The following is a 27,990-nucleotide window of genomic DNA, read 5'->3' on the forward strand; positions in this document are numbered from 1 at the left end:
AGAGACAACACAGTTTACTCACACTGTTATGGGAAAAACAGCCCTTCCCACAGCATTTCCATCTCAGCAACGCACTTCCTTAAATTACAATGACCAGATCTGAGCTCCAAAACTCCAAACAACTGCTTGAAGGTTTTTCTTGGTGCCATCTATGGATGGGCTGGATTTTTTGCAGCCCACCTCTGGTCACCCTACTCGAAAGCAAAGTCATGAAAATTCAGCTCTATGTTGAACCATGCCTGGCGTTGTCCGGTGGAGTAAGTTTCTCTTTGGACGTAGCTGCTACAAAGAGGCATCGCTTGCGCCTCCTGGTAGCCGTGGGCTCTGCAGGAGAGGGGCTGTATTAGTATCCTAACGGGTGACAAAGTCAGGTTAGATATTTGAGGAAGGTTTATCTCATCCAAGTTCTTTGACATTCAGTTCAAAGGAGAAGCAGAGACCCATCATGGAGGTTTATCGTTTTACTATTAAACATGGAGCACTTAAGTACCCATGACTGCCCACAGTGATTAAATAAGCAAACCTCCAGATTGCCTTATCTCAAACATCCTGTTTGTAAAGGAATTTAGAGATGAGCTTGGGGAAAGGATGTGAGAGCTGTTAAGAGCAGGCTTGGAGAAGTGATTACATAGCCCAGAGATAGAAGGAAGTGTGAGAAAGAAACTCAAAACAGCTTTGTTTGGTATAAGGTGGAACAGAGTGACAGGCTTTCGAGGTTTTGTTATTATACCTGCAACAACAGCATTCCTGGAATCCTTGCTGAGCCTCTTCCTTGACCAAGCCTACCTCAAAGGGCGGACACTATTTCCCTTCGAATATCCTTGGAAAACAATTATGCTAGTCACCAAAAATATTTCTCTTCTCTCTCAACTTTGCTTTGAAAAGGCAGACATTTCCTTGTGTCGCACATTAAGCTTTGTGTCCGGAGATACACTCCCTGAATAGACAAAGAACTTACCCACTAAAGAGGTCACAAGGAATATTTCCCACCCTTCCAATGAGGACAGCCCATAGAGAGGGGCAATTTGGTAGGCTACAGAAGTTGAACATGTGGCACCTTCTTCCCGCTCTTTCCAGGAAGTGCAATTCTGTGAGGGATTGAGAGCCTGACCACAATTGCTCCAGAAAACAGCATTTTCATAGTTTTAGGGAAGAACAGAATATGATCATTCTCCCTCGCTCATCTTGGACTGCTTAGTCAGACTTCCGAGGCCAAAAGGTCAAGGGTAGGGAGTTCGTACGTGATGGTTGCAGGATTGACCATTTGTTTTGGGCACAGGAGCTAAAAGACCAGTCCATGGAAAGACCCCGATCCTCCTCCACTGGAGTCATGGCCACAACCTCCGGAGGCACCTTCATCGTCGTCATCTCTATCAAGGTCTTTCCACCAAACAGAAGATTTAGGCAAGGCTGAAATGTAAGCGTTCCTATTCCGGGCTTCTTTTTCTTGTTCCTGTGAATCCAAAGAGAGACACACCCACGCAAAAACCACACACAGATACACACACACACAAAACCCAGCTCAAGCAAGCACATAAATCTCAAGTTAGTGAAACAGAAAAAACTAACGGGGGGAATAAAAAAGGAAATGAATAAATGGTGGGAGACAATGTTACCTGCAAGAATAAGATATTATCCTTTGCAATTGCGTCCATCAGGCTTTTATCTGGAGAATGTAAGGCTCCGTTTGTCCAGCCAGACTCCACGCCAGCTCCTTTTGAGGCCTGACTTGCTCTCTGTCTGTAGAACAGTAGATAAGCAGTGTCTTTAGGCAAGAAGGAGGTCACATTACTTACAGATTCAAAAGAAGAGAAGAAGACCCTGGTGTCATTAAAAATGTACCACTGGATCTCAACATCAGAAGACTTTGCTGAAGCCACATTCCAAGTGGTGTCCTTACAAAGGCTCTCTGTGGCCGGGTCCTCGCATTCCCTGGCATAGCAGTAGTAATGGCCACTTTCTGAGGAGACACCAGAATGGACCACCACACTGCAGAGATCATATACCACAGAAGCAAACTCCTTGCATGACGAAGTCCATCCAGGTGTCCTCGCTGGATCAGAGGACATGAGGACCGGCAGCTTCAGCATCAATGGGACTGAGACATTGTCAAGGATCTTCTTCCTTCTCATAGTTCCAAGGTCAAAGGAGAACCTCAACAGGGTGAGGATGAGGTAGTGAGGCCCCTCAGTCAGTTCGGTCAGCTTCTCAGCATCTTGAAGGGACGCACAGTTCTCACAGTGATACCTGTTCTCTGCTGTGAGCATTTCAGGAGATAAGAAATAATTTATCAAGTCAGGGACAGATCTGGAGGCCTGAGAGCCAGAAACCTGCTTCTGTAAAGCCAGGTCAAATTCTTTGTTGGGCTTCACTTCAACAGCATCTTGCTCAGACCTCAAGGGGAGAGAGGCCTCTTCATTTTTTGGCCCAACCATTTCAATGGGTAAACCTTTGGAAAGATTCTCCCCAAGGGCCCACAGCTTCCCTGATCTATTTGGCAAATCCTTCAGCCTGCTTTGGGTATGGATCCTCAACTGAGAGACCTCTGGGCACGTTTCTTCTACAGACCCAATAAATGCACTGCTAACAAGTCCAGCCCTGTGGTCATCAGCTGGCGGAAAAGCCAAGGAGAGGTCTGTGAAGGCTTCTTCTCTGGAGGAGACTTGTAGGCACTTCAGGCAACGGATCTTTGTCTTAATTTTGCCACCAAACATTTTTTCAACAAGGGTCTTGTTTGCAGAGTGCTGCCGATCCGCAGGAGACCCCAAGGAACATGCCTTGAGTTTCTGGCAAATCCTTCTACCTGTCCTCTCTTCTTCATGAAGCCTTTTGGAAGAACGAAAAAGGAAAGAGACACTAAAGGACAGAAATCCTTCTTAACAAAGTTTCATTAGAATCATAGAGCGGGAGGAGAACATCTGGATTTTAATTACAATGATGGAATCTAACCCTCTGTTTATTGCAGAATCCAAATTCACGCACCCCCAACTGAATGGTCCTGAAGACCAATCCAACTCTCCTGAATTTGGAAGCCAGCACACTTAATTAATTAATTAATTGACTGTTGATTCAAATGTATTTTAGCGGCCCACTCCCATAGGCTCTAAATTTATTATAGCTGCCAACACTCCCGTGTTCTCTACAGAGCCCTTTCAGCACAGCCTTGGACAGCTTAAGCAACCCAAGTAACCCTTTCCCGAACCATCCACAATCCACTTTACCGATCAAGCAGGTATTTCAGGTATTCGGAGCAATCCTGCTGGGCGCCTTGGGTGAACCAGGGTGGCCACGAAGCCAAAAGGAAGTTTTCGGGGGAAATGGCAGGCCGCTTGCAGAGGTATGAAAAAAGGGAAGAAAGCAGAGGGAGGCCATCAAAGGAATGAAGGCATTTCGGGAGCTGCAGGTCCGGTATCAGGCTGACCCATTTTACCTGGGCCTTTTTTATTCAGGTTACTGGAACTGCTTGTTCCTTCGTTTTGGGCCTGCTACATTTATATATTAGTTTATCTGAACTTTGTAAGCGGCTTTGAGTGAGTTTCTATGGTATTTCCTCAAAATCTGTAGGTGGATAAACATCCATCCCTAGTTCATATTGACATGAACTTTTTTTTAACTTTGAAGGTTTAAGCGATCTAAATCATCAGAGTGTTAATCATCTCTAGTCAACACTGCATGAATTCCACTGTACTCAAATAATACAAGTAGTCCTCCTTAACAATCATTTGTTTAGTGATGGTTTGGACTTACAACGGTATTGAAGAAAATGACTTACGACCGGTTCTCACATTTATGAGCATCGCAGTGTTCCCGTGGTCACGTAATCATGATTTGGGCGCTTGGCAACCAGTTTACATTTATGACCATCACAGCATCCCATGGTCACGAGATCACCATTTTCGACCTTCCTGGCTGGCTTCTGGCAAGCAAAATCAATAGGGAACTGCGTGATTTGCTTAATGACCATGTAGTTTGCTTAATACCTGCAGTGGTTCACTTAACAACCACCACCAAAAAGGTTGTAAAATTGGGTTGGATTTGCTTAATGACCACTCCACTTAGCAACCAATATTCTGGTCCCAACTGTGGTCATTAAGCGAGGACTACCTGTATAATGTACTACTTGTGTTTTATGAAATACAATAAAACAATATTTAAAATAACATTGGTCTCCCCACCCACCCCAATTAGCTTTAGTTTCTTCTGAATGGAGGGTAGTGTTAGTGTTATTCCTAAACCCCGCATTTTAGATCTATCTTTGGTTTCTAGGCCAACCCTTTGGCTGCCCTAGAACAGTCTTCTGAACCCAGTCAGTGAACCCAGCAGTCGCATTCACACAACCTGCTAAATTTGGCTACCATTAATTTGGGTTAGGGCCTTTTGTCACTTGGCACGTTGGGTGAACTCATCCTGTTTGGTTGATTCATGGTTCCGATGTATTGCACAAACCCAAAAAATGGGCTAATGCAGCCACCAGGTTAAGAATATTGTGTGAACGCAATCATTGCCTATCTAGGAGACTAACATTTTAATTGCCAAGATTAGGATGACAGTTAGCATTAGGTTAAGAGAGAATTTGGACATAGTGAATGGAATCAGATAATGTGGCTTAATGGTTACCGTACTGGATTCACACCCACTGGATTAGCCATTATCTCTCATAGGATTGTTGTGATATTGAGGGGCAAGGAGTAAATGTACATCAGGAGAAAAAAAACATAAAAAATTGCACCCAAATACAGGTAGTCCTTGTTTAGTGACCACAATTGGGACTGGCAACTTGGTCATTAAGCAGTCGCTCAGTGAAACTGCCACCATGCTTACAATCTTCCTTCAGCTATCCTTTGCTTTACAGACATGTGAAGGTCATAAATGTGAGGATTGGTTGTGAAGTTCCTTTTTCATCACTGTCGTAACTGCGAATAATTGCTAAACGAGGCTGTCACTAAACGAGGATGACCTGTCAAAAGAATATTGTCCCCACCCTCAAAGCAAGAATCCTCTCACTTATATGCAGCAGTTTCCTTGCTCCAAACTTGCTTGGCAGCAAATCACAGTTTGTTGTTTTGTCTAAAACTCCAACTATGGTTTCAGTCCATCTCAAACTGGGGAACAAGGGCTTCTGGGCTTTGTGGCATGTTGAAATGGGAAGGAATGCCACACCTGAACCATGAAATCCTCACTTCATCTCCTGTTGGGGATTTTGATAAGCGCCTTCTTGCAGCTTCCCCGTCTTTATTTAATTTATTTATTTAAAAGGTGGGCCTAATCACCCACCTTAGGTAGCAAAAAATAATAATAAAAATAATAAGCAACATAAAAATCAGCCCCCTTCACGGCACCCCAATCTTACTCATGGCACCCAAAATGTAGGGAAAATGCTCCAATCCCTCGCACATGACTAAGACAAGCAGGGAGCTTAGAGCCCGCAAAGGCACTATCCTACCACTAGGAAGATGTTCAACAGAATTACCTGGCTGTGTTCGAGAAAGGCGAAGAGCCACTGTAGTTTTGCCATTAGAGGCTGGGAGTTGTTCTCGGCTAAATTCAGCACTGACCGCCTGAAGCTGGAAAGGAAAAAGTGAAAAAGGGGAAGCCATGTGTCAGTTAATCCAACCAGTTAAGGACCGATCCAGTGCCATGTGAATGCAACCCGTAGGCACATAATCACCCTTCCCTTAAATATCACCCAGAACTTTGCAGTCATAAATAATAGGTCTGTGATGGGTGCCAATACAGGCTATTATATGGTAACCCACAATCCTCATTAAGCCTCCAATGATCTCGGTTAAAATACAAGATGTACTGGACAGAAGTGATTTTGCCCCAAAGAATTACACGTAGTTCTGCTCTTCAGCTTTGTTAAACCCCAGTATGGTACAGAAAGTTTTGGCTTTGTTCGTTGCAAAATGCCAAGCACAGCTCTGCTTTCCACTTTGACTTCCTTACATTTTGTAAGGATGGGCCTGCTTTGATTAGAACTTTTAACAAGGATATTTCTGCCTACGCTATTGGTTAGGGAACGTCTGCCTGTAACGGGTCAATTAGTAAGTGATTCTGCCTCCTGATCCTGAGACAGAAGTTTTCAGATCCTTGGGAGCAAAATGCTATCATGCTTCCCAGCCCCTTACACAGCTATATGGTTTCTCTGGGTTTGCTTGCCCTGCTGGCTCATATTTTAATTGTAGCTGAAGGACTTCATATAAAAGCCTTGAGAATGTATGATACAATTTGCAGTCTGTTCCACCTTCCAAACCTACCTGACCCACGTGGCCAGAAGCACGCCCTGTCGGACTTAAAAAACAACCACGCAGAAGAACATTTGCGGGATGTTCTTCTGCACCACAGCACCAAATCCTATTACCCAGCCAGAAGAAACCATGTCAGCTTTAGGAAGTTCTGGCCAGACTTCCAACCCCTGCCAAGGAAAACAGAGGCCCTCTCTGCACCAGAAGTAGGGGGGAGAAGAGAAGCAGGGGAGGAACACCTTCTTTGGATCCTACTGATCTTCTGCTTTCAAATCTCGCTCCTTGGAATTGGAGTGTTGTCCCCAGCATCTCTCACCCCACTTCTTCTTCTGCCAAAAGGCGAATGGTCACGGAAAGCAATGAACAAGGACTGGGGATGTGGGGGGGAACATCCCACAGCAGCCTCAGGTGACCACTAGAAGCAAGGCAGGTCCTGCTCCTAAACTGACCTTGAAATTATTTGCTGCAGAGTAAATGACTGCATGGCTTGGGCCAGAGGCAGTGGGTGCACCCCATCGTTTTTTAGGGTTTGAGTGGTTTAAATTCTCAAGATGTTTTCGTCGCTTTTTGGGTTCTTGTTTGATTATTTACTTGTGTTTGTTTTGGGGGTGGTTTAACTGTGGGTGCCCATATGTGAGATGGGTGGCTATGCAACTTGACCAAATTTGTGTAGCCTATGCAAATTGAACAAATAAATATCAATAAATAAATACATTTTTGCAGTGGGGAGAAGCGAGGGGCGGAGGCTGCCTTTGGGATGGTTCTGAGTTGGGCTGAGGATGGTGCCCATTTGCATCCTCAAGAAACGGTTAATGGTGGGAAGGGAAAATGGCGTTGATGAGCTGAAAAGACAATCCACTTGCTCCATGTCTCATTGTATTCTGTATTATTTGTTTGGTTCATATTTTATTTCTTGGCTAGCTGATTTTGACTAGCTTTACTGAAGATGACTAAATGGTCATACAGGTAGTCCTCACTTAACAACCATCCATTTAGCAATAGTTCAGATTTATGACATCACTGAAAAAACTGACTTGTGACTGGTCCTTGCACTTATGACCGTTGCAATGTCCCAGTGGTTACATGATTGTGATTCAGGCACTTGGCAACCAGTTTGCATTTACAACCATTGCAGCATCCCATGGTCACGTCATCATCATTTTCGACCTTCCCAGCCTGCTTCCAGCAAGCAAAATCAAGGGGAACCATGTGATTCCCTTAACAACCATGTGGTTTGCTTAACGACCACCACTCAAAAGGTTGTAAAATTGGGGCAGTTTCGCTTAATGACCACATCACTTACCAGCTGAAATTTCAGTCCCAGTTGTGGTTGTTAAGCAAGGACTACCTGTAACATCCTGGAATTTGACTCAAAGCTCCTCAAGAAAATAAGATGGAATGGGAATGGGAAAAGAAACTATCAAAAGGGTGTCTTCATGCCTAAGGTGAGCAAGACATGCAGAGGAGCTCTCTCTTAATCTTAGTGTTTGGATTTTCTTCTTTCTCCCTATCAACTCATGAAGGAGGGAACGGGTCACCCCGAGCTAAAGGTAGGTGAGGAGAAAGGGTATCTTGACCCTAATGCTACAAGGTGAGCAGTTTGCTCACCACAATCAGAAGACCGGAGGAAGAAGCAGGAGAAGGGTACCTACTCTGAGGCCATGAAGAGAGCTTGGAGGACACTGTTCATGTAGCAGGTATTCCCAAGGTTAATTAATCCAATCTTCCCAGTTTCAGATTTGGAAGCTAAGCGAGGATAGAAGTTAGCCAACTCATTTTTCTGGGAGGTCCAAGCGTTCTGCCCCAGCAGGTGCTTAATGCGGTCTTCGTTGGGAATCGGGAGAGCCTTCCAAGAATAGGACAACCAGGGGGAAAAAAAAGAGAATTAGCAGACCACCACGCTCCATGGCCATTTTATGGGACTGATGTGCAGCTTGCATTATGTTGACGAATGCTGTAAACCTGGAGCTCTGTTGCCCGTTGGTTGGCCCTCCAAGGCAGTCCAGACCAGAAGCCCAGCCAGGCTTTCTTACCAGGTTCTTGATTTCAACTCACCGCATTTTATTCCTTCCTCTCTAACTCTTGGCCGTAAGTAAGGAGCACTTACTTTTATCACTTCCACCAGAGGTTCATAGAGATCTGGGAATCCGGAGAAGCAGAAGAACATGCAGTGGATGAGTTCAGCCAGCTGCTCCAAGCACCGCGATGCCGAATTGGAGTTTTCCTTTTGAAGGGCAGCGACCACTCTGGGAATATGCGGAAGAAGCTGTTACGGGAAAGAAAATATTGGGAGAAATTGAGGAATGGAATTTGCACCTGAGGAGGGTGAGCAACAAGGAAAACCCCAGACCGGATCTAGATAGCAGCTCCCAGATATCAAAACTGTCATGCAGCAGGTCAGAGAAGCAATCCATTTGTCTGGGAGGAGAGCTGCCAAAGGTATAAACAGCCATGCACTCCACACACAGAGTGAGCTTTCGGTTGAGGTGACACGGAAAGGAATGTGTGACCGATGCTGCTGGAAAGGATTAGGAGGAATGCTGTAAGGCAGTGTTCCCCAACCTTGGCAACTTTAAGCTGGCTGGGGAATTCTGGGAGTTGAAGTCCACCCATCTTAAAGTTGCCAAGGTTGGGGAACACTGCTGTAAGGGACCTCATTTTGAGAGATGTCACCGTGTGTGTGTGTTACCATCAGATTTCAGCCCTTGCAAACCTGGCCATCCCCAGGACATGTCATTTGTGCATATTTATTTATTTATTTATTTATTTATTCATTTATTCATTCATTCATTCATTCATTCATTCATTCATTCATTCATTCATGTATATTTATTCATTCATTCATTTGTGCATGTTTATTCATACATGCATGCTCAGGATCCTTAAACATGGCTTAATTTTGTTCTCTTCCCTCTTTGAGTCATTTCGGGAATCAGCCCTGCTGGGTTTTCCCTCTCCCCAACGGTCACCTGGCAGCCGTTCCACCGACTTATGGCAGGAGACATGAAAAGAAGTATCTGCAGCTTTTCTTGTCCACCGGGCTCCCCTTTTCCTTTTATGACATGACTCTGCCTAAGGGTGAGGGCTTTTTACCCCTAGTGCTGTAAGTTGCACAATGAGTCTTAATAGTTGAAGCACAGAGATGTAAATGCAATAAATATCTTTACAAGCTGACCAACAGCCAGAGACTCAAAGCAATGGATGATTCATCAGAACAAGAATTTATTTCCTTTACCAGGTGAAATGCTTCGTGGGAGTGCTGGAAGCTGAGCAACATGTAACGCAGAATAGAGAGAGCTCCTTCTCTTAGAATAGGGTAGAGCAGCTTGGAAAACACCTAAAGAAACAGCAAAATAAAGATAAGGGGAGGTTGATTAGCAGACTCAGGATGGCAAATGGATGAGCACAATAGAAGAGAATCTCGGTAGCTTGGGTTGAACTGTGGAGTCCTTGGTGCTCTCTGAGCTTGGCTGCTGGCTTGCAGATGTTTCATTACCCAACTAGGTATCATCATCAGCGCGAGGGAGGGTGGGCTTTGCTCCCTGCTTATATACAGCAGCTTGCCCTGCCCATGTTGGTGGGTGTGCTGTTTCCTCCTTGGTGGTTCCTCGATTAGGTGGTTCCTTGTAACAGCCACGGCGTAGGCAAGCAGAAGACCAGCAGAGCGCATCCACAAACACCATCTAGCAGCCAGAAGACATGATGGAAACTCCCTAATCTCACCACACATGGACAGACTCAGCCATACTTTCAACTGGGGAACTGTGACCATCCTGGACCACGCTAAATCCAAAAACGCCAGGGAATTCCTGGAAGCCTGGCACTCAGACACACCAGCCATCAACAGACAGAGGTAAACCACATTGACACGCCATTCAAAAGAGACAATAAAAAAGCTAAGAAGGAAACAAAAAGACCAGAACACATCCTCTCCAGCAATCAACACCCAGATAAGCAAAGATTAATACCAGGATTTATACCAGATGAACAATCAAGGGGTAAACAACAGTTTAATCAAGGAACTCCCAAGGAGAGAAAAACACCCCCACCAGCACCGGCAGGGCAAGATACTGGATATAAGCAGAAGAGCAACCCCCACTTCCTTCAAGCACCAAAATGTCTGCAAGAAAACAACCAAACAAGCAGAGAGCACCAAGGATTCCACATGAGCACAATTCCCACAGCCCTACCTCTGGCCAGGTCAAAGATGCTGTGCAAGGCTTGGACTGGGGTCTGGAGGATGTAAGGCCTGAAAGCCGGCTGGGTGACTTTGGGCGAGTCCCTCTCTCTCAGCCCAACCCACCTCTCAGAGTTGTTGTTGTGGGGAAAATAGGAGGCAGGACCATTAAGTATGTACACTTCCTTGAGCTGACCAACAATAAAGACAGGATAAAACTCTAATTATGAATAAACTAATAGTGCTGCTTATTTTTTAAAAGAATCTCAAAGTGGTTAACAATGCAACTGATCCGTTTATACCATAATTTGCAACAATTAAGGAACAACGTATATATGGGATAAAATAGAACAGAACAGTGTTTCTCAACCTTGGCCATCTTAAGATAGGTGGACTTCAATTCCCAGAACTCCCTAGCCAGCATATGTGCTGGCTGGAGAATTCTGGGAGTTGAAATCCACCCATCTTAAGATGGCCAAGGTTGAGCAACACTGGAATACAAAATAAAATACGGAATACAATAACAAAGCAGGAGCCAAGCAAAAGCTGGCTGGACAAGTTAAAAAAATTGCAGCAGCATTATTAGTGTCACTCAGTGGATCCCAAGCACTCACTGTTTGGTGGGACTCCTGCAAAAGACTCAGTGGAGTTTGGCCTGAATCAGCAAGAAAAAGTTTGATATTCGTAACCTGAGGTGGGGAAATGGGTGGCTCTGCCAACTGTTTGGGATTCTCATTTATATCAGTGGCCAATGATGAGGCAAATGAAGGGCTTTTCATCCATTTTCGAGAGGGGTCTGCTTGTGCGTTATCCATGAAGAAATCCTAGGATGTATTTCAGATCCTGCAGTTAAAAATATCTTAATAGACTGGAAGATCTACCACAAAACAACAAGCTAGAAATGACCAGAATTGGCACACCCCTAGTCTAAGGTAGGCTAAGGAGTATCAGCCTCATGGGGTAAACCAGACTGGAATCACAACCAGATGAGCTAATTCTACTTTATTGTAAAGCTACACGGACAGAATCTTGCAAGTCTGAAAGTACAGTTCTTCCCCCCACCCCGTCTCCTTTGCAGCCTGAGAAACTAGGGAGGGTCCCTTCTGAGCCCCTTGCCCCACCCATTATCCATTTGTGGGCTATGCTGCCTCTTCTCTGACCATTCCCTTGGCAGTGTCTCTTGGCCCAGTCTCCAAAGGCCTTTCCCACATACCATTACACTAAGCCTAAGCCATGATGGCCTTGTTCTAAATTGCAATTACACCCTAAAAACAGTACCGTGCACCAAGCATTGTTACAGAGACATGGACCAGAAACCAAATTGTGGTTGACTGATTTGTCATTGATCTCCCTCCCTGCCAGGGATAGCATAAAGGTATTTTCTGCAAGGAGATCCCATATGAAGGAGCAAACCAACTCGCTCAATTTTGGACAGTGTGACTTCCATCAAGATGCTGAATTTCTTCACTGCTGCCAAATCCTTCAGCAAGGCTATGATCCATTTGTCTAGGTTCTTCCCCAGTGGCCATGAGACCCATTCAATCATCCTGCACCGAGAAAGATGAAGAGACAGAGTGGGATTAGTGAAAATAGTGCAAGACAGGTCCAGGGCTACAGATTCAGAAACGGAGCTGCTTCTAAGATCCTGAAGAATGGTGGGAACTGAGAAGACTTCCTACCTAATAGTTATGTGGTTTGGAGGAGGAAGTAGAGGAGGAGGAGGAGGATTATTAAAAAAATAAGTAACAACACTTCTGCTCTTTTGCTTTTAGGGTTCCAGGAACAGTACTGACCCAGCTTTGGAAGTCAGTAACCCCATTCTAAAGCAGGGGTAATAGATATGAATCTATCATTGGGTTTTAGGTGATCTGCTCTAGCAGATGGGAAGGGTCGAAACCAGTGTTTTTCAAACTTGGCAATTTTAAGATGTGTGGACTTCAACTCCCAGAATTCTCCAGCCAGCATGTTGGGATATGGATGGGTTTATGTGGTTGCCCTGCAGGACTTTTAAGCAGGCCAAGACACAAGAAAACAAAGCATTAAGTCAACCTTCCTTAACCTTTAGCTCTCCAAATGCCGCAGTGGCTGCGGACTGTGAGCTTTGAAGCCCAACACATCTGGTGGGCTCCAAACTGGGAAAGACTTTATTAATTAATCTGTGATATAGGTCTGGAGAAAATGAGTTCTTCCTTTCTGAAAGTAGCACTAAGAACACTAAGAGCATTAAGATCAGGGATAAATGATTCCATCTGTTTTTAATCCAGGTTGTTTCTGCTCTATCCTGTGTGGCAGTCATTTGTTTATGCTTTTTTAAAAAATTGCATTTAAATTCACATTTAATTAGTTATTTGTTTGTAAATGTATTTTTATCTCAAACTATGCATTTCTAAATATATTTTGACATTTTTGTGTGTGTTTGTGTATCAGAACATCTGGACACCTCTTTTATATCGTTAGCATATACTGTCCTGAATTGTTGGACTAGGTGGTATAAAAATTTGTGCAATATTTTTTTTTTAAAAAAAGCTCTGTTCTAGTTTGCATAGTACTTTGGGAGGGGCAGAAGGATTCATGCCAGAATTTGCAAAGATGCAATTCCTGAAGCATCTGTAATTCAAGGCTTTGCATTGCAAGCATAGGATTTATTGTTTGTTTATTTATTTTATGTATTATTCACATTTCTATCACCGCCCATCTCCCCCTAAAAGGGGAGCAGGGAGGAAGAATGAGCAATACCCAGCTCCATTCTTATCACAACATCTCCCTTTCAAGATATCTACAAGATGCCAGCAGGCTAACAGCTACTCCCATCATTTGCAAAAGGCTAAATCAGAATTCTCCAAAGTGGTCAGTATTGACTTCCAAGAGTTGATGGGACTATCCAAGGGGTTAATGTTGTTGTTGTTGTTGTTCGTAGTACTATTAGTTAAAGCAAGAGCCAGTTTAGTGTAGTGGTGAAGGCGCTGGGCTGGAAACCAGGAGACTGTGAGTTCTAGTCCTGCCTTGGGCACAAAGCCAGCTGGGTGACCTTTGGCCAGTCCCTCTCTCTCAGCCCTAGGAAAGAGGCAATGGCAAACCACTTCCAAAAAACCTTGCCAAGAAAACTGCAGGGACATGTCCAGGCAGTGTCTGAAAATCAGACATGATTGAATGGATTAAAAAAATTGTTAAAGTAGTATTTATTAAATTATTTTCATATAATAAATGTTTGGGAATTGACTAACAATCTGAAACTTCAGGGAGGGGGTCGATGAGCTGAAGAGTTTGGGGACTCCTGGGCTAAACAGATGCTTCTAGGATAGACACCAAATGCTTGTTTCAGGAATAAACTGTCTGAATGCGATTCTTTGTGCCTGGCACCACAGAAGAAGTCTAATGCAAAGGTCTTGTTAATATGTCCAAAATGTGTTTTTTTTTTAATCTCCATTTCATTTTGGAAGACACACACACAATTCTTACTCACAAAACAGTTAAACAAACCTCTCACCCATCCCAGTTCTTAGCATTAGGGGGGAAAGCTTATATTTAAAAATCCCAAAATTCTCCAGGGCTGGCACGTTCCATTTTTCTTTACCTTCCTATCGCTGTCATCATCTGAAGATCAGTTATGCTGTCATCATTGGTGAGATTTCTTAGGGTGCTGTCCATGAGTTCTAGAGGAACGTACTGGACCACACTGGCTAAGGCAATAGATGGATCCTGGTCTTCTGCAAACAATTAACAGGAGCATGCAAACTATTTTAAAGTTGAAACTTCCTGAACCCCAAGAACAGCATCCTGTCCTTGGGGTTTCACCCATCAATAATAATTAAGACACAGGCAAGCCAAAAATTATACCTTAAGAAAATTTAAGTGACCGACAGAGTGGCTGTATAATCCATTAGTCAAGCCTACAAGGCAACAAATGAATAGGGCCGTTTTTTAGGAGAGATGCTTTGGAATGCGTATGAACAGGCACTAACCAGCTTTCTGGGCCTCATTAAACCTGCCTCCTCTTTTTCAAAGATTGTGTGGCTGCTATGGAGCTTCTGGGAAGAAAAGCAGCTGCTTTAATGAGCTGCAGTTGCACATGCTGTCCAGCACACTGAAAACACTTCTTTCCATAGTGTTTCTAAAGCATTGGTCATTCCTAATAACTAATAATGGCACCCAGAATCACTTGTTGAGATGGGTGGCTGTCTAAATTGATTAAATAAATAAACGAATCAAATAATTAAAATAGCAATATAAGAAACACTGCGGAAAGGGAAGCAATGCAGATTAAAGCGATTAAGGATATTGATTATTTGAGATACACACATTTAAGTTTTATTACATAGGGCTATGACAACAACTTTGTGGAGCAGCTGGGTCTTGAGGAAAGCAAATTCTGCTAGTAAGTATACAGGACTGGAGCCAAAATGGAGCCATTGCAAAATGAAAAGGTGTATCTTAATGTATGGGGGAACAGCAAGTTTTGTAACAATGCAGGACATCATTAAAAACTCATGTTTGATAAGGCAGTCCAACGAAAAACAGCCCCAGAAGGATTGATAATCAGCAGTTAAGGAATGTTGAATGTTAGTTAAAATAGAAAAACACATGAAGGGGGGATTGAAAGGAAAATCTTGAAAAAAAGGAAGGAAGAGTGTGAAAAGGGGCTACCAGTCTCTTTCTGATTTTTGATTATTTTTTATTTATTTATTTATTATTCAAATTTTATTACCGCCCATCATAGACTAATACAGCCCTCCTTCTACAATGTCTGTTAGGAGAGGAGAATTCCTTGCAAAATTTTAGCGATATACATAGTGTATATTTTAGGATGGGAAGGGAGGGAGTGGGTGGAAAATGCTAAATACTCTTCTCAGCCCTGGAAGAAAAGTCAGGATAACATCTAAATCTAAATCTATCTAAAGTTACACTTCTAATATTCTATCACCCTCCACAGAACTAATCCACAGGACTACTGTTGGCCCCACTAGGTAGACCAGACCAAGAATCAACTCCACAGGAAAGCTAAAACCAGTTTTATTGAGATTGGCTCTAATAACAGAACATTGCAAGTCTGATTGTGCTGAACCTCCTCCCCCTTCTTATACACCTGTGAATTAGGGAGGTGTCTGTCTGAGTCTCTTCCTAATATTATCTATCTGTTGTGAACTTAAGATATGTTTCACCCCTTGTCACTTTGGTTAACGAAGCTGGCATAACTCCATCCAGGTCATCTCCCTTGCTCCCTACAACTACTGTCAGATAGGAACAGGCTTGATTCCCAATGCTGAAGACCTCAGTGATGGGGGGAATTAACCACTAGAATGTCACCAGTTTGTCCTGGACTAACACCAGCAAAACTTGAGCTCATAAATTCACCAGGTCACAACTTACCCTATCTCTCTGGGTCATTATGAGGTGATGTAATGGTCTATGAGAATGTCCTTGAGAGACAGGAGCAGCAGACTAGGCAATGGTCAGATAAGAGGCAGCTGAGCCCACAGAAGCAATGGGGACGTGGCAAACATCTCAGAAGGGACCCTCCTTTGTTTCTTGGACTGTAAAGGTGAGGGGGGAGAGATGTACTTCAGACTTACAAGGTTCTGTTAATGTAACAGAAAGGCACTGTTAGTATTCATGGTTGGAATTTCTTGTCTGGACCACCTCACAGGGCTGACATCAATCTTGCAAGTTTGTTTGCCACATCCCCATTGCTTCTGTGGGCTAGGCTGCCTCTTATCTGACCATTGCCTAGTCTGCTGCTCTTTTTCTTCCTCCTGTCTCTCAAGGACATTCTCACGGGCCATTACAGGTTATCACGAGAATGTACACAGCCCAGAACTGTTTCAAGGAAGAATGGGAAAAGAGAGGGAGAGATGAAAATGGAGCCTTCTTCCACTGAAGTAAACAGCTCAATTTGGGAGAATACTATAAACTCTTCTTATTGTCCATTCTAAGTGGCCCACCCTCCTTCAATAGAGCCAAAGCAGGCACCTTTGTGCAGAGTATGCCCGAAAACAGAGCACATAGGATTGCAGAGGAGCATTCTGCCAGCTGAAGGGCGCCCTGGACTTTGCATGAGACACTGAAGCCCCTTTTTCAAAGTGGGTGGGTCCAGGCTCGTTTTGAGAAGGGGGTCTGAAGTTTTAAAGGGTTAAAGTTGCCTTCAGCAGCTACACATCTTTAGACACGCATTACACCACTTAACTCCCACAAGGCACAAGGTATGGTAAATGTTGGGTTCTACCACCTCTGGATGGGGAGTCACCCAAAAAATGTGAGCAGAACTACACCACACTTTTTGCACCCCTAAAGTAACTTCGACAATGCTTCACAATATATGAACTGCCCTGAACATAGAGAAAGACCCAATCAGCATCACCAGTTACTACACTGGGCCTTTGCTAGCCATGCAACAGAACACTGTTTCAAATCAATGTATAAAAAGACACCCATCCGTACCTACTGCTGAAATGATGGTGAAGAGTTCCTTCAAAGAGGGGAGAATGGATGCCAATTGAGTCTTCCAGATTTTCTGCAGCAAAAGGCTGACTTGGATCACCTGGTCCAAGAAGTCCATGATGCATTCTTCTCTTCCTGAAGTGGTGTGGAACTGTCCAATGCATCGGACCAGCTGCTGGCAGAAAAGGATCTGGCGTTTGCCAGTGGGTATGCACAGAGGGTACTGGATTAAGAGCCTACTGATCTTCACACATTGCTTCAGGCCTGGCCTTTCACAGATTTTCCGTAGGACTTCGGTTCTCAACAGACTGAAGATGTCATTGGCCGATGGGCCATCCATCACAAAGGGCAGTCCAAGATGGATGTAATCAAACATATACAGGCTTCTTTTGCCAAGGGGTCCATAGCCTTCCTGGAGGAGGCTTAAGAGGAACTGAGCATTGAAGAATTCCTCAAAAGCCTCCTGGTGATAAAGGCCACAGACCTCCAGAATCTCTTTGCCAACTGACCGCTTGAACTTAGTGTCACCCAGGAGAAAGAGCTTGGTAGAAAGTTCCAGCATTGACCAACACTGCTCACTGTCCATGGTCCTCTTTAAAGCCTCTATGATACGCCTCACCAGCCCTTGCTTCATGTGATCGGGGTATGAAGATACCAGGATAGCTTCAAGAATTTTATCCATGTTGTCTTCTTGGAAGTTCTCAAAGCAGCTCAGACGCATTCAGTCCACTAGCATTCACCTTCTCCCTGGAATGGAGATTTTGGATTATGTGTCACCAGGTTATGAATGAAAAAGGACTTAACTAAGAAATAGTGGGGCCCCAAGTATTCCAAGTATTTTTGGAGGGCCTGTGAGCCATGGCTATACACAGCTATTACACAAAAAAAAAAGTCAAATCTGGTCAAGTAGGCTACTTTGCAAATAAAGAATCTGTTGTTCTTATGGTCTAAGAATTCATATGGTCTCATGGACTCAGAGATATTCTTGGAAATAGGTCCTGCTTAAAGCTAGCACTTTCTTTTGAAGCATGTCATCTTCTCTCTCTCTCTCTCTCTCTCTCTTTCTCTCCCCCCCCCCACACACAGAGTAAAAATGACATGCTCCAAAAGACACACACATACATTTGTGTGTGTGTGTGTGTTCAGGAGGAGAGGAGAAGGTATTTGCATCATCACGCGGCATTTCTTGTCTAGCTGTGCCAAAGTTTACTGGCACCCTCTGGCCAGAAATGGAGAGCTTGCCCTTTCCAATTCAATTATACAAAAAGGGTACGCATGGGGACTCTTCCGCTAATTAACAGAAAGAGGCAGGTAATTAAGCTACTGAAAAAACCCTTGCATTCCCCCAGAACGGGTCAGAATAATGCTCTCTCAGCCAAGTAGCTTTTATGCTATGTGCAAAACAGCAAAGCTATCCTTTCTTGCAGGATGAACAAACATCCCCAAAATAGGCTTGGGTACATTTCTAGCACTGCAGGCCAGAAATCTCCATTGTATCCTAAAATTCTGACTATGTAAAGAAACTTTCTGGAGCTTCTTGCTGTCTATCCCCATTTTCCTGTCTTATTCTCCCCATTCCCGTCCTGGTAATATATCCGAGTATTTCCCTTCTCCAGCAAGAAGGGGATCAAAACAACCAAGCAAGCATTTTTGTTTTATTTTTATTGTTTTTCCATTTTTAAGGTTACGGGCACTTTTATTTTCTACTCAGAGGATGCCGTTCTGCTAAATAAGCCAACAAAAGCACATTTTATTAAAAGCACAGTAATAATGTTCTTCTGTTTTTTTAAAATTTTTGTTTTCTACTTTGTCCTTTTTGTACTTAGATGGGGTGTGGGTTTTGAAGTTTTGTGTAATAGTTGAAAAATATGCCATAAGATAAATAAATAAATATATAATATGCTGATAAAAGCATTATTGGGGAGAAATTAACTCTGAGTTCCTTCCTTGGGCCTCCATATCTTTAAAAAGGCTACAGAACAGGCGAAAATAACCCAGTCTTCTCTGAAATTCTCTTCTTTCCTTTTCTACCCAGGGTCAAGCTCTTGACAGCTAACTCAGCTGCGATTCCCACAGGGTCTTCTTTAACAGGATTTATTGAAATGGAAGGGACAGGGATTACAAAGTCTTCAGCAACTGAACTATTTCCAATTTATCTCACAAGACACTAGGGCCAGGAGTCTTTCTATTTTTTTTTTCTTGTGAACCAGTGAGGAAGCAATCTTTTTCACAGATTATGGAGGGGGCAGCTGGTATTTGTCTACACAACCATCTCCTGAATCCTTGACTGGACTCTGAACTGATTCTTACGTTCACACTACTCCACAACAAGGAATTCCCAATGATGAACCCCTGCCCACTTCAGCAACTCTATTTTCTCCCTTACAGGATTTAAACTGATAGTCTGAGAAAGAAATCAGAAGAACCAACTTCTGCTAATAGAGCTTGAAGAAACAAAAGTGAAGATGAATCAAGATGACTTGCAATGTTGGTGGCGTGTTCGTATTCCCGCCTGAAATCAGTCTGGCATCTATTTATTCTGGGGCTCAGAAAAAAAAAACAGACTGTCGTAGCAAGAGATTTTTCTTCTGCTGGTAAGATTTATTAGATCAAACAGAGGAAACACTGCAACAGGAGCTGACAGAAGAAGCATCTTTCCATAAAATGACAGTGACAACCAGAAGCAGGAGACACGGAAGATATGCTGCATCGCTGGAAGACAGAAGGTTTTCATGCCCCAAGGAGAAACAAGCTCTGAAACATCACAGATCTTTGCAATGAATAAGGAAGTGGGGATATTGTTTGCAGGGGCCTATGAAACCATTCAATAAAACTCAGGGAGAACATTGACTCTTAATGTTCACAGCCCTCATGGTGCATACATTCATGCTCACGAGTAAGAAAAATAAATGCGATTTTAAATGCTCAGTTCAGGAAGGCAAATACAATTTAATAGGCATGATGGGGACATGGTGGGAGGGCTACCATGATTGGAGAAGAGATGTTGAAGACTCTAATTTGTTCAAAAGAACCGGAATCGAATGAAAGGAGGAGGAATTGCAATGTGTAATAAATGTATATACACCATTATTATTATTACTATTATTATATTTTATCCCGGTTTTATTTTTAGCTAGCTTTATTTCTAGCTCAGAAATCCAGGTGAATGAATTCAAGGGAGCAGCTGGGTTCAAATAAGGGGAAGAATTAACAACAGCAATACAATGGCTGGTCTCTATGACTGTCCATATAGGCAAGGAGAAGATGCTGATTAAGCTTTCTGAAGACTACTGAAGTCCTGTCGAAGAGACATGAGGTAGTAATAACGGGAGACATTAATTAACTGACATCCGTTCAATGATAAACTCTATCAACCATGCTCCTTTTTTAAAAAATCCCTCACTCGTCTGGCTAGGAACGTCTCCTTCAGAGGTTAGAATAAAAGACAGGATCAGCAAGCCGTGAGTAACCAACAGGGAAGATTTAATCAAGGAAGCTGAAGTTTGTGGGCACCGGGGGAACGCAACCAGGAATCCTTAAATACTGTACATGGAATACTAAGGCTGAGTACAGGTAAGCACGTATGGTTGAATGTTTAAAAAGCAGATGATTTAATAAATTCAAATCAATGGTAAGTAGGGTTTCCAGGGCAAGAGAAGGTCATCAGAGAAGCGGCTGCCAGTGAGTGAGAGTTCCTTTCAAAACATGGAAGAATAAATGCGAATGTGCAATATTAGTTGAGTACGCTACAATCCAATGCAATCAAAATATTTCTGGATGGTGGAAATGCTTTTTTTTTTTTGCTTACATATTCAATGTTCTCTCTGGGGAAGGGAAATGGTTTTCTCTGTCTCCTTTTACCTCCCTGAAGGCCTGAGTGGCCTAAAAAAAGGATCCACCAGCAAAAAGTTCCCCTGACCTTGTTGTCTTTCATTCCTACTCTATCAGCCCAAAGAACAGCATCACTGTATTTTTGCACCGTCAAAAGGACATCCATAACTCACTAGGAAATTGAAGGCCTCGGGAACTTTCTGATGCTGAAATACTTGAAGCATGCAAATTCCCAAAAGGTTAGCCTACATGGAAAGATCAGTCTGTAATGTCTTTTTTATGGCTCTTGGTTTTCTTAAGTAGGAAAAATCCAGTGCTTGCTCTTAGAAACCACAATCTGCCGTTTAGTCATTCCCTGAAGAATGCCAGATATTCTGATTAGACTCTGAAAAGTTTTTCCCCCCTGCTTTCTGCTTACCACCTATCAGAGGAAAGTGGTTTCTGGTGATTTTCTCCCACCTTTCCCTTTCCATTGGAATGATTTGCAAACCACTTTTGGGGAAATTGACAGGGGCCAGTTAGCCTTCTCCTGCCATCAGTCTGCCAATCTAATGAAGGGTCCAGAGGCAGGGCTGAATCACAGGTGGGTAAACTCCAGGCTTGCAGAATCTATCCTATAGTTTGTTTGTTTGTTTATTTATTTCTCAAATTTTTGCTACCATCCATCTCCCCCCCCCCCCCGAGAGGGACTCTGAGCAGTTTACAAGTTAATCAATTAAACATTAAAAACAGTAATCATAAATAATACATAAAATATAGTACAATGCAATAGAAAATAGAAAATAAAAATCCAGATGGCTATAAAAGATTGTAAATACGCAGGGAGCGCCCTAAGGTGCCAGCCATTCCCAGGAATGACTCCCCCCTCCCCACCCCAAGCAAGGTGGCATCTTACAGTTGGTCCACCACCACCACCCCCGTGGAATTCAGGGATCCACCAATCAAAGCTGGGTGCAAAAGACACAAATTTCGCAGCCTAGGAATTTAATGTAATTGTAATGGAGCCACTCTGGGGCAGTGGTTCAGGCGCTGGATTAGAAACCAGGAGACTGGGAGATCTAGGCATAGAAGCCAGCTGGGTGACTTCCTTCTCAGCTCCAGAGCCAGACTGGGGTGGTGGGGAAGATGCTGGAGTGGGGAGTCCCAGGTTCTGCTCTGTCCTCAGCCCCAGAAGTTCCCTGGGGGACTTTGAGACAGTCATTTCCTCCAATCCACCTGCCAGGGTTGTTGTTGTGGGGAAAACAGGAGGCGGGAGCCTCCTGCCTTGAGTTATATACATCTATAAATACAGGATATGTGCAGGATTTTTTTTTAATCCGTTCAGTCGTGTCCAATTCTCAGAGACTGCCTGGACAAGTCCCTGCAGTTTTCTTGGCCAGGTTTTTCAGAAATAGTTTGCCATTGCCTCTTTCCTGAGAGAGAGTGACTGGCCCAAGGTCACCCAGCTGGCTTCATTCCCAAGGTGGGACTAGAGCTCCCGGTCTCCTGGTTTCTAGCCTGATGCCTTAACCACAGACTTCTTCTCTCATGTGCAGGATATACATCTATAAATTCATACATAATTGAATATAACTGGGAAGCTTGGTTCACATATATTCCTAAGAAATACCATCTGTGGGCACATTGAGAACATATTGTAGGCACTCTTCTGTCAGTTCACAAAAAGGTCACCCATGGGAACAGGACAAGCACTTGCCACCCTTTCTAGTCATACCTCCTGTGGGACGCACCTTCTGCTTAACTCAGTGTTTGAGACAGTTCCCAAAAGAGTCCTCAGCTCTTTTTTCCTCTAAGAAAGCTAATGGGGTCCACTGGGAATGCAAAGATATTCTTGGAAATAAAGATGATGCCTCACTCTGGATAGATTGTGCCTTTATTTTTAGCACGCTTTATTCAATCACTCGGGGTGTGCAAAAGGCCGAGCTATACTTTAGGACTAGGTGGATGAGTGGGAGACAAGGTCGTGCAAACTCTATTTCTGCTTTGCAAAATTAAATGAAAAACTTTGCAAGATTGAGTTTCCATTCATCTTAGTTTGCTGTCACGTAATAATTAGATGCTGTAATTTACACAAAGGGATTAAGTATATTTTTGTTATCTATTCTTAAAGCCTGCTGAAGACTCAAATTAGAATGCGGCCACCTTTAGACAGTGAATGTATCTGCAAAATGCAAGGACATATAAAATATGACATGCAGTATTATGCATTTCTTTAAAACTGAGTTTGGACACAGCAATTAGGTGGAGTGTTCCTGCTGCAGAAAAAAGGTATTAATTTGAAGCAAAACAGAACATCGTCAGACTAAAATCCATTTTATGCCCTAAAACTTATGCGTATTTATTCCAGAGGAAATTGTACTGTATCAGATGATCAGCTCCGTGCTGATGGAAAAGTTTCCCTCTGTCTCACTGTCTCAAAAGCCATAGTTTGTTTCTGCCAGAAAATGGCATATGTGTGAAAAGGAGTAAATATGGAACCCTTTGCAAGGTTGAAATAAAGGAATTTATAGCAATTAGTGATTGGAAGAATACATCACACAAATAGTCATTATAGAGGGCAAGCCATGGTTTATGGCACAACATGTGGTTCCAGATAACTGTGATTTATTGATTTATTAGATTTATATCCTGGCCTTATTTTGTGCAACTCAACGAGGCTTAGATAATGCTCCCTCCTCCTGTTTTCCCCACAACAACCCTGTGAGTGGGTTTGAGCTGAGAGAGTACAACTGTTTTATCAACAGTTATTAAACAAACCATAATTTAACGTAATGTGTGAAATAAACTATGATTTTGTGGACCCTCTAACAAATGGAAATGAATACCATAGTAAAAGAACTTTCTTGCATAAAGTTTGGAGTCAGAATTCAGGCTAACCTACCTCACAAGGTTGTTATTCTGGGAGAAAATCAGGGGAGGAGTGCAAAAAGTTGCAATATAAATTAATAAATAAATAAATTTCAGAAACCTTGGCACATTTCCAGGACAATGGACTCCCAACAGCAGACCTTGTGTGAGAAGGGCAGCCATATAAATTGGATGGATGGATGGATGGATGGATGGATGGATGGATGGATAGATAGATAGATAGATAGATAGATAGATAGATAGATAGATAGATAGATAGATAGATAGATAGATATCTTTGGACATCATTGAAGGGAGTCACCTGACAGCACTTCAAGGTAGGCTTGAAGGTCAAGAAACCGAAGACCCCCACAGGGATTCCAGGAATGCTATTTTATTGTAGCAGGGTAGATTGACAGAACCTCGAAAACTTGCTCAAAACTTTCCCTACTCCTTGTTAAGTTTAGCAAAGCCATGGCGGGGCTGCGCTGAGCCTCTTTCTCACAATTTCTTCCTTCCCAGGGCTGAGCAACCCCTCCGTTTCAAGGCCAAGCTAAACTCTTGTACTATCAACTAAGGCGGTGTTTCTCAACCTTGGCAACTTTAAGATGTGTGGACTTCAGCTCCCAGAATTCCCCAGCTGAAACACTGAACTGTGGTATGGGGTGCAAGGCAACCACAACGATCTGGGTTTTCCGTTTTAGAGGTGCACTAAACTCTTCAAAGCTTTTCTTCTCCTTTTGAATTCAGCAGAAAATTGGCAGGCACCATACCACCTTTGTTGTGTGCTTCGGGGTCAGATGTGGGCAGTGTGATCCTCGCAACAGTGGCTGTTTTATCCACAAGTGCCTCCCCCGCAGTGATAAAGCCTAGAGAGCATGAATCTGTGGGCCTTCTCAGATAAGAGAAATATGCCAAGCTTCTGTGCAAGTAAATACTTAATGGAAGCTATTCCAGAATTAAACAGTAAACCAAAATCTCTGAATCTGCAAGGTATTTCTTTCCTTCATTTTCAGCTAGCTGTTCACCAGAACAGCATCTTTAAAGATAGAACCAAAGAAAGACATCCTGTTTTAGTATATGTGTTCTAAAAAGCTAATCACATTAATTACATCAGTGCTTTTATTTTCTTGGCTGTTTTGTTAAAAAGGAAAGCAAAGTACCTCTTATTTAAAATAAGTTCAGGGACCTCAAGATATTGCACCATTTGCAGCAAACGCCTTCTCTTTTAAAATGAAGGACTAGTTCTTTTAATTATAAAGAAAGTTGTGTTCTGCCAATTGCTTGTGAAATTAAATAACTAAGGGCACTTTCACATGAGGACTTTGAACCACTGACTGGCTCTGTACCTGCCTGATTACATGCCATCAGCTCAAAATTCAAAGTGGCAAATATCACCAGCATTAAATGGCTGTGAAAAACAGAAATGCAATTTTAGGCACTATCAAAAGAAGTAGAATTTGGTCTACTTTATTCTGCCTTGGTCAAACCTACTCAAAATCTGTGCCAAGTCCCAGCTACCACTGGGAGGGAGGGAGGGAAAGAAAAATTGAGAAAAAATAACTAAGGGGAAAATATGATACCATTCTTAAAATACTCAAAAGGATGATAAATAGAATTAAACCTGTTCTCTCTCATTCCTGTGTGCGGGACCCAGAATAATGGATTCAGGTTATAGGAAGGCAGATTTTTACTGAATTTTTGACATCTCCTAACAGAGCACTTTGACCATGAGATCAATTATTCTCCAGCTTTCAGCAAAGGTTGGAAATCCATCATTTTGGAATGTTTAACCTGAATGCCTAAAGCAAGCAGGGATTCTTCTCAATAGCCTAAATACCATCCTCCGACGGTGATTCTGTGACAGCAGTGGGAAATTCTGGATTTGTAGGATACTCTGGAAGGAGGCCATGCCAAACAACTTCCATACTGTTGCCAAGAAAATACTGCATTTTGCAAAATACTGTCCCGTGCTTAACTTCTCCCCGCAGCAAAATCAATGCAGGGCCAGTGCGGGGGTGAGTGGGTGGGGGAATTAATATTTTTTAAACATTTCTTTTTGGCATAAAGCGCAGGGAGGAGAACATTTTGCTCGACTAGGATTTCCACAAGCTGAAGATTTGGAGCAGAGGCTGAACTGATTTTTGCGTTGTTTTACTGAATTATGAAACTTTGAATTATGAGCAGGATGGAGCATCAGTAGAGATCTCTGTCTCTTTCCTGCGCCTCCACCCCTACCCCCCAAGGCCTGCAGGCACAAAAAGATTCAGCTGGTGGGCTCTAAAATGGAAAGACTGAGGAGTGGAATTGATGTGGTGTGGAAATACCGTAATTCACAGTCTGTGCTGGTGGAAACAAAATCTAGACAGCAAGACAGTTAACAAGCATCTTCTCTTGAAAGAACCTCAGCTAAGGAGAATATTACAGCATGATCTACTCACAATGACGCAGCAGTTATCTGCCTACCCCCCATCGACTGACTGAAAGTCACTCAGGTCAGATCAGTAAATCATTCAGAGTTACAGCAAGCAGCTTCCTCAGCAGCCAAACACTTTGCTGGGTTTTTATCATAATCCTGCAGGCTTTAATGGATAACGTGCCTGGGGAGAAACCAGGATCTTCTCCTTTACTTAGTCACAACACTCACTGTGTGGGCTAGTTGTTCTGATGAAAATAGATGACGATGAGATGGAGGGGAAGAGAGAAAGAATTGGGAAAAAAAGAATCCATCTTTGCCAGAGTACGGAAGATACAGACTTACTATTAAGATTGGATTTCTTTTCCCTATAAAAATTCAGGAGGGGTCTGGTAGCGCCTTTTCTGACTAGCTTTTGTGAGCTTATGCCTTTCCATCAAATGTGTTAGTGGGAAAAGGCGCTACCAGACACACACACAGACAGACACACACACACACGATTTTTTGCCATCATAGACTAACATAGCAAAGCATCAAGTTCTTCCTGTAAATCACCTTTTGGGGGGCCAAAGATTTGTTCTGAGTTAAGAAAAAAAGAACATAAGCTGTTCTCTGATTGATCAGACCCTGGCCCATCTTGTCCAGCAGCCTTTTCTCCCAGTGGGCCACCAACTGCCCAAGGAAGCCCACCCGTCTCCCAGGAGATGGCCTTCAGAGGCAGCCCCACTCCCATCAAGGCTAAGATCCATGAGCTGAACCCAACCCTTTTTTGAAGCCAGCCAAGTCGGTAGCCACCCCCACATCTCATGGCAGTGAATTCCAAAGTACAGTTTCTCACTGTGTAAAAAAACCAGATCAGGAACCCTCTTTCATGTCATTGGCCACTCCCTACAAACAGATTAATTTACCTGGCTAAACCCTTACAATACATAGGCACTAATAGTATCCTTGTTTTCTGAAATAACCCAGTATTCTAAGGTGGCTCGTCCATAATTAGCCACAAACCAACCACACGGGCTGAATGTGCGTAGACAGAATGTAATAGATCTTAATTTGGAGCAGTTTAGTTTTGCATAACTTCTTTCCAGCATAGACAATGGGTAACCTGCAGCTGTGGGGGACTGTGAATCGAAATAAGTAATCCAGCCAGCAAATCAATATGGACTTTGGGGTTCTTCCCCTTGAAAGAGGAAAAGTCATCTTCCAGGGGAAAAAAAGATTCCTGAGCATGTGCAGAAGGCATCTCACTCAGCTGAGAGCAAAAAGAGAGGAAAAGTTCTGCAGGTTGGCTCAGAGTTTCAAATAATTCGGAACTATATTATTGGAGAGCAGGCAGTCCAAAAATATACCAGGAGAGAAATGTTTCTTTCCCCCTTGTCTACATCTGATATTGAGTAGCAACACAGCAGCAGGCAGCAGGGAGCTGATCTTGGCATCCTGAAAGAGCTGAGCAGGTTCAGATTTGGGTCCTACCTGGATGGGAGACCACTGGGAAATCTTGGGGTTGTAGGCTAGAATTGGAAAAATCTGCCAGAACAGGGCAAAACACTTCGGCATAAACCTGGCAGCGTCATCAGGAGCTGAGCTCAACGGCAGGCAGTCTTCACTGGCTCCCTCTCTTTTTGTCGGTAGTACTCAGAGATACACTGCTTCTGAACAGGGAGGTTCAATTCAGGGAATAAGAACAACCGGGGATCCCTCGCCTAGTCCGCCTTAAACCCGGCGAATCGGTCCCTTACCTGGGCGTGAGCGCTCCACCCCCTCGAGCACGGTGGGACCGACTCCTGAGCAAGCGCGCGTCGGGACGCTCCTGCGCTGGGCGCCCCCGGGGCGATCCCTTGCTCCATCTTGGAAAAAGGGGGGAAAGAGAGGGGGAGAAAGGGAGATCTCCCCTCTTCCTCCTCTCCGGCTGCTGGCGCAGCAGACCGCGCCTTCGCAGGGGAGCGCCCCTTCTCGCCCCAAGCCCGCCTGCGACGCCGGCTTTGCTCCTCCTCCGTTGCCAACCCGCGGCGGCGGCGGCGGCGGCGGCAGATCTTCGC

The 27,990-nt window shown here is 43.5% G+C and overlaps 1 protein-coding gene across 3 annotated transcripts; it reads right to left on the bottom strand.

Annotated features, from left to right (window-relative positions):
- Positions 1-448: 448 nt before the first annotated feature.
- On the bottom strand, positions 449-27,796 carry USP35 (ubiquitin specific peptidase 35). 3 transcript variants are annotated; one of them, XM_063305939.1, is made up of 11 exons: positions 27,691-27,796; positions 16,858-17,604; positions 13,997-14,129; positions 11,840-11,969; positions 9,481-9,582; positions 8,353-8,511; positions 7,898-8,091; positions 5,471-5,564; positions 3,222-3,328; positions 1,617-2,826; positions 449-1,453 (listed from the first exon to the last, which is right to left on the bottom strand). In XM_063305939.1, the coding sequence occupies exons 2-11, from the start codon at positions 17,576-17,578 to the stop codon at positions 1,283-1,285; spliced, it is 3,021 nt and encodes a 1,006-aa protein (XP_063162009.1). In that variant the 5' UTR covers positions 17,579-17,604; positions 27,691-27,796; the 3' UTR covers positions 449-1,282. The 3 variants fall into 3 exon arrangements, with proteins under 3 accessions (XP_063162009.1, XP_063162008.1, XP_063162010.1); XM_063305938.1 differs by having other exon boundaries at positions 449-1,521; XM_063305940.1 differs by lacking the exon at positions 449-1,453 and having other exon boundaries at positions 1,616-1,740; positions 1,843-2,826.
- Positions 27,797-27,990: the final 194 nt, after the last annotated feature.

This window comes from Candoia aspera, chromosome 5, assembly GCF_035149785.1.
Source record: "Candoia aspera isolate rCanAsp1 chromosome 5, rCanAsp1.hap2, whole genome shotgun sequence".
Lineage (NCBI taxonomy): Eukaryota > Metazoa > Chordata > Lepidosauria > Squamata > Boidae > Candoia > Candoia aspera.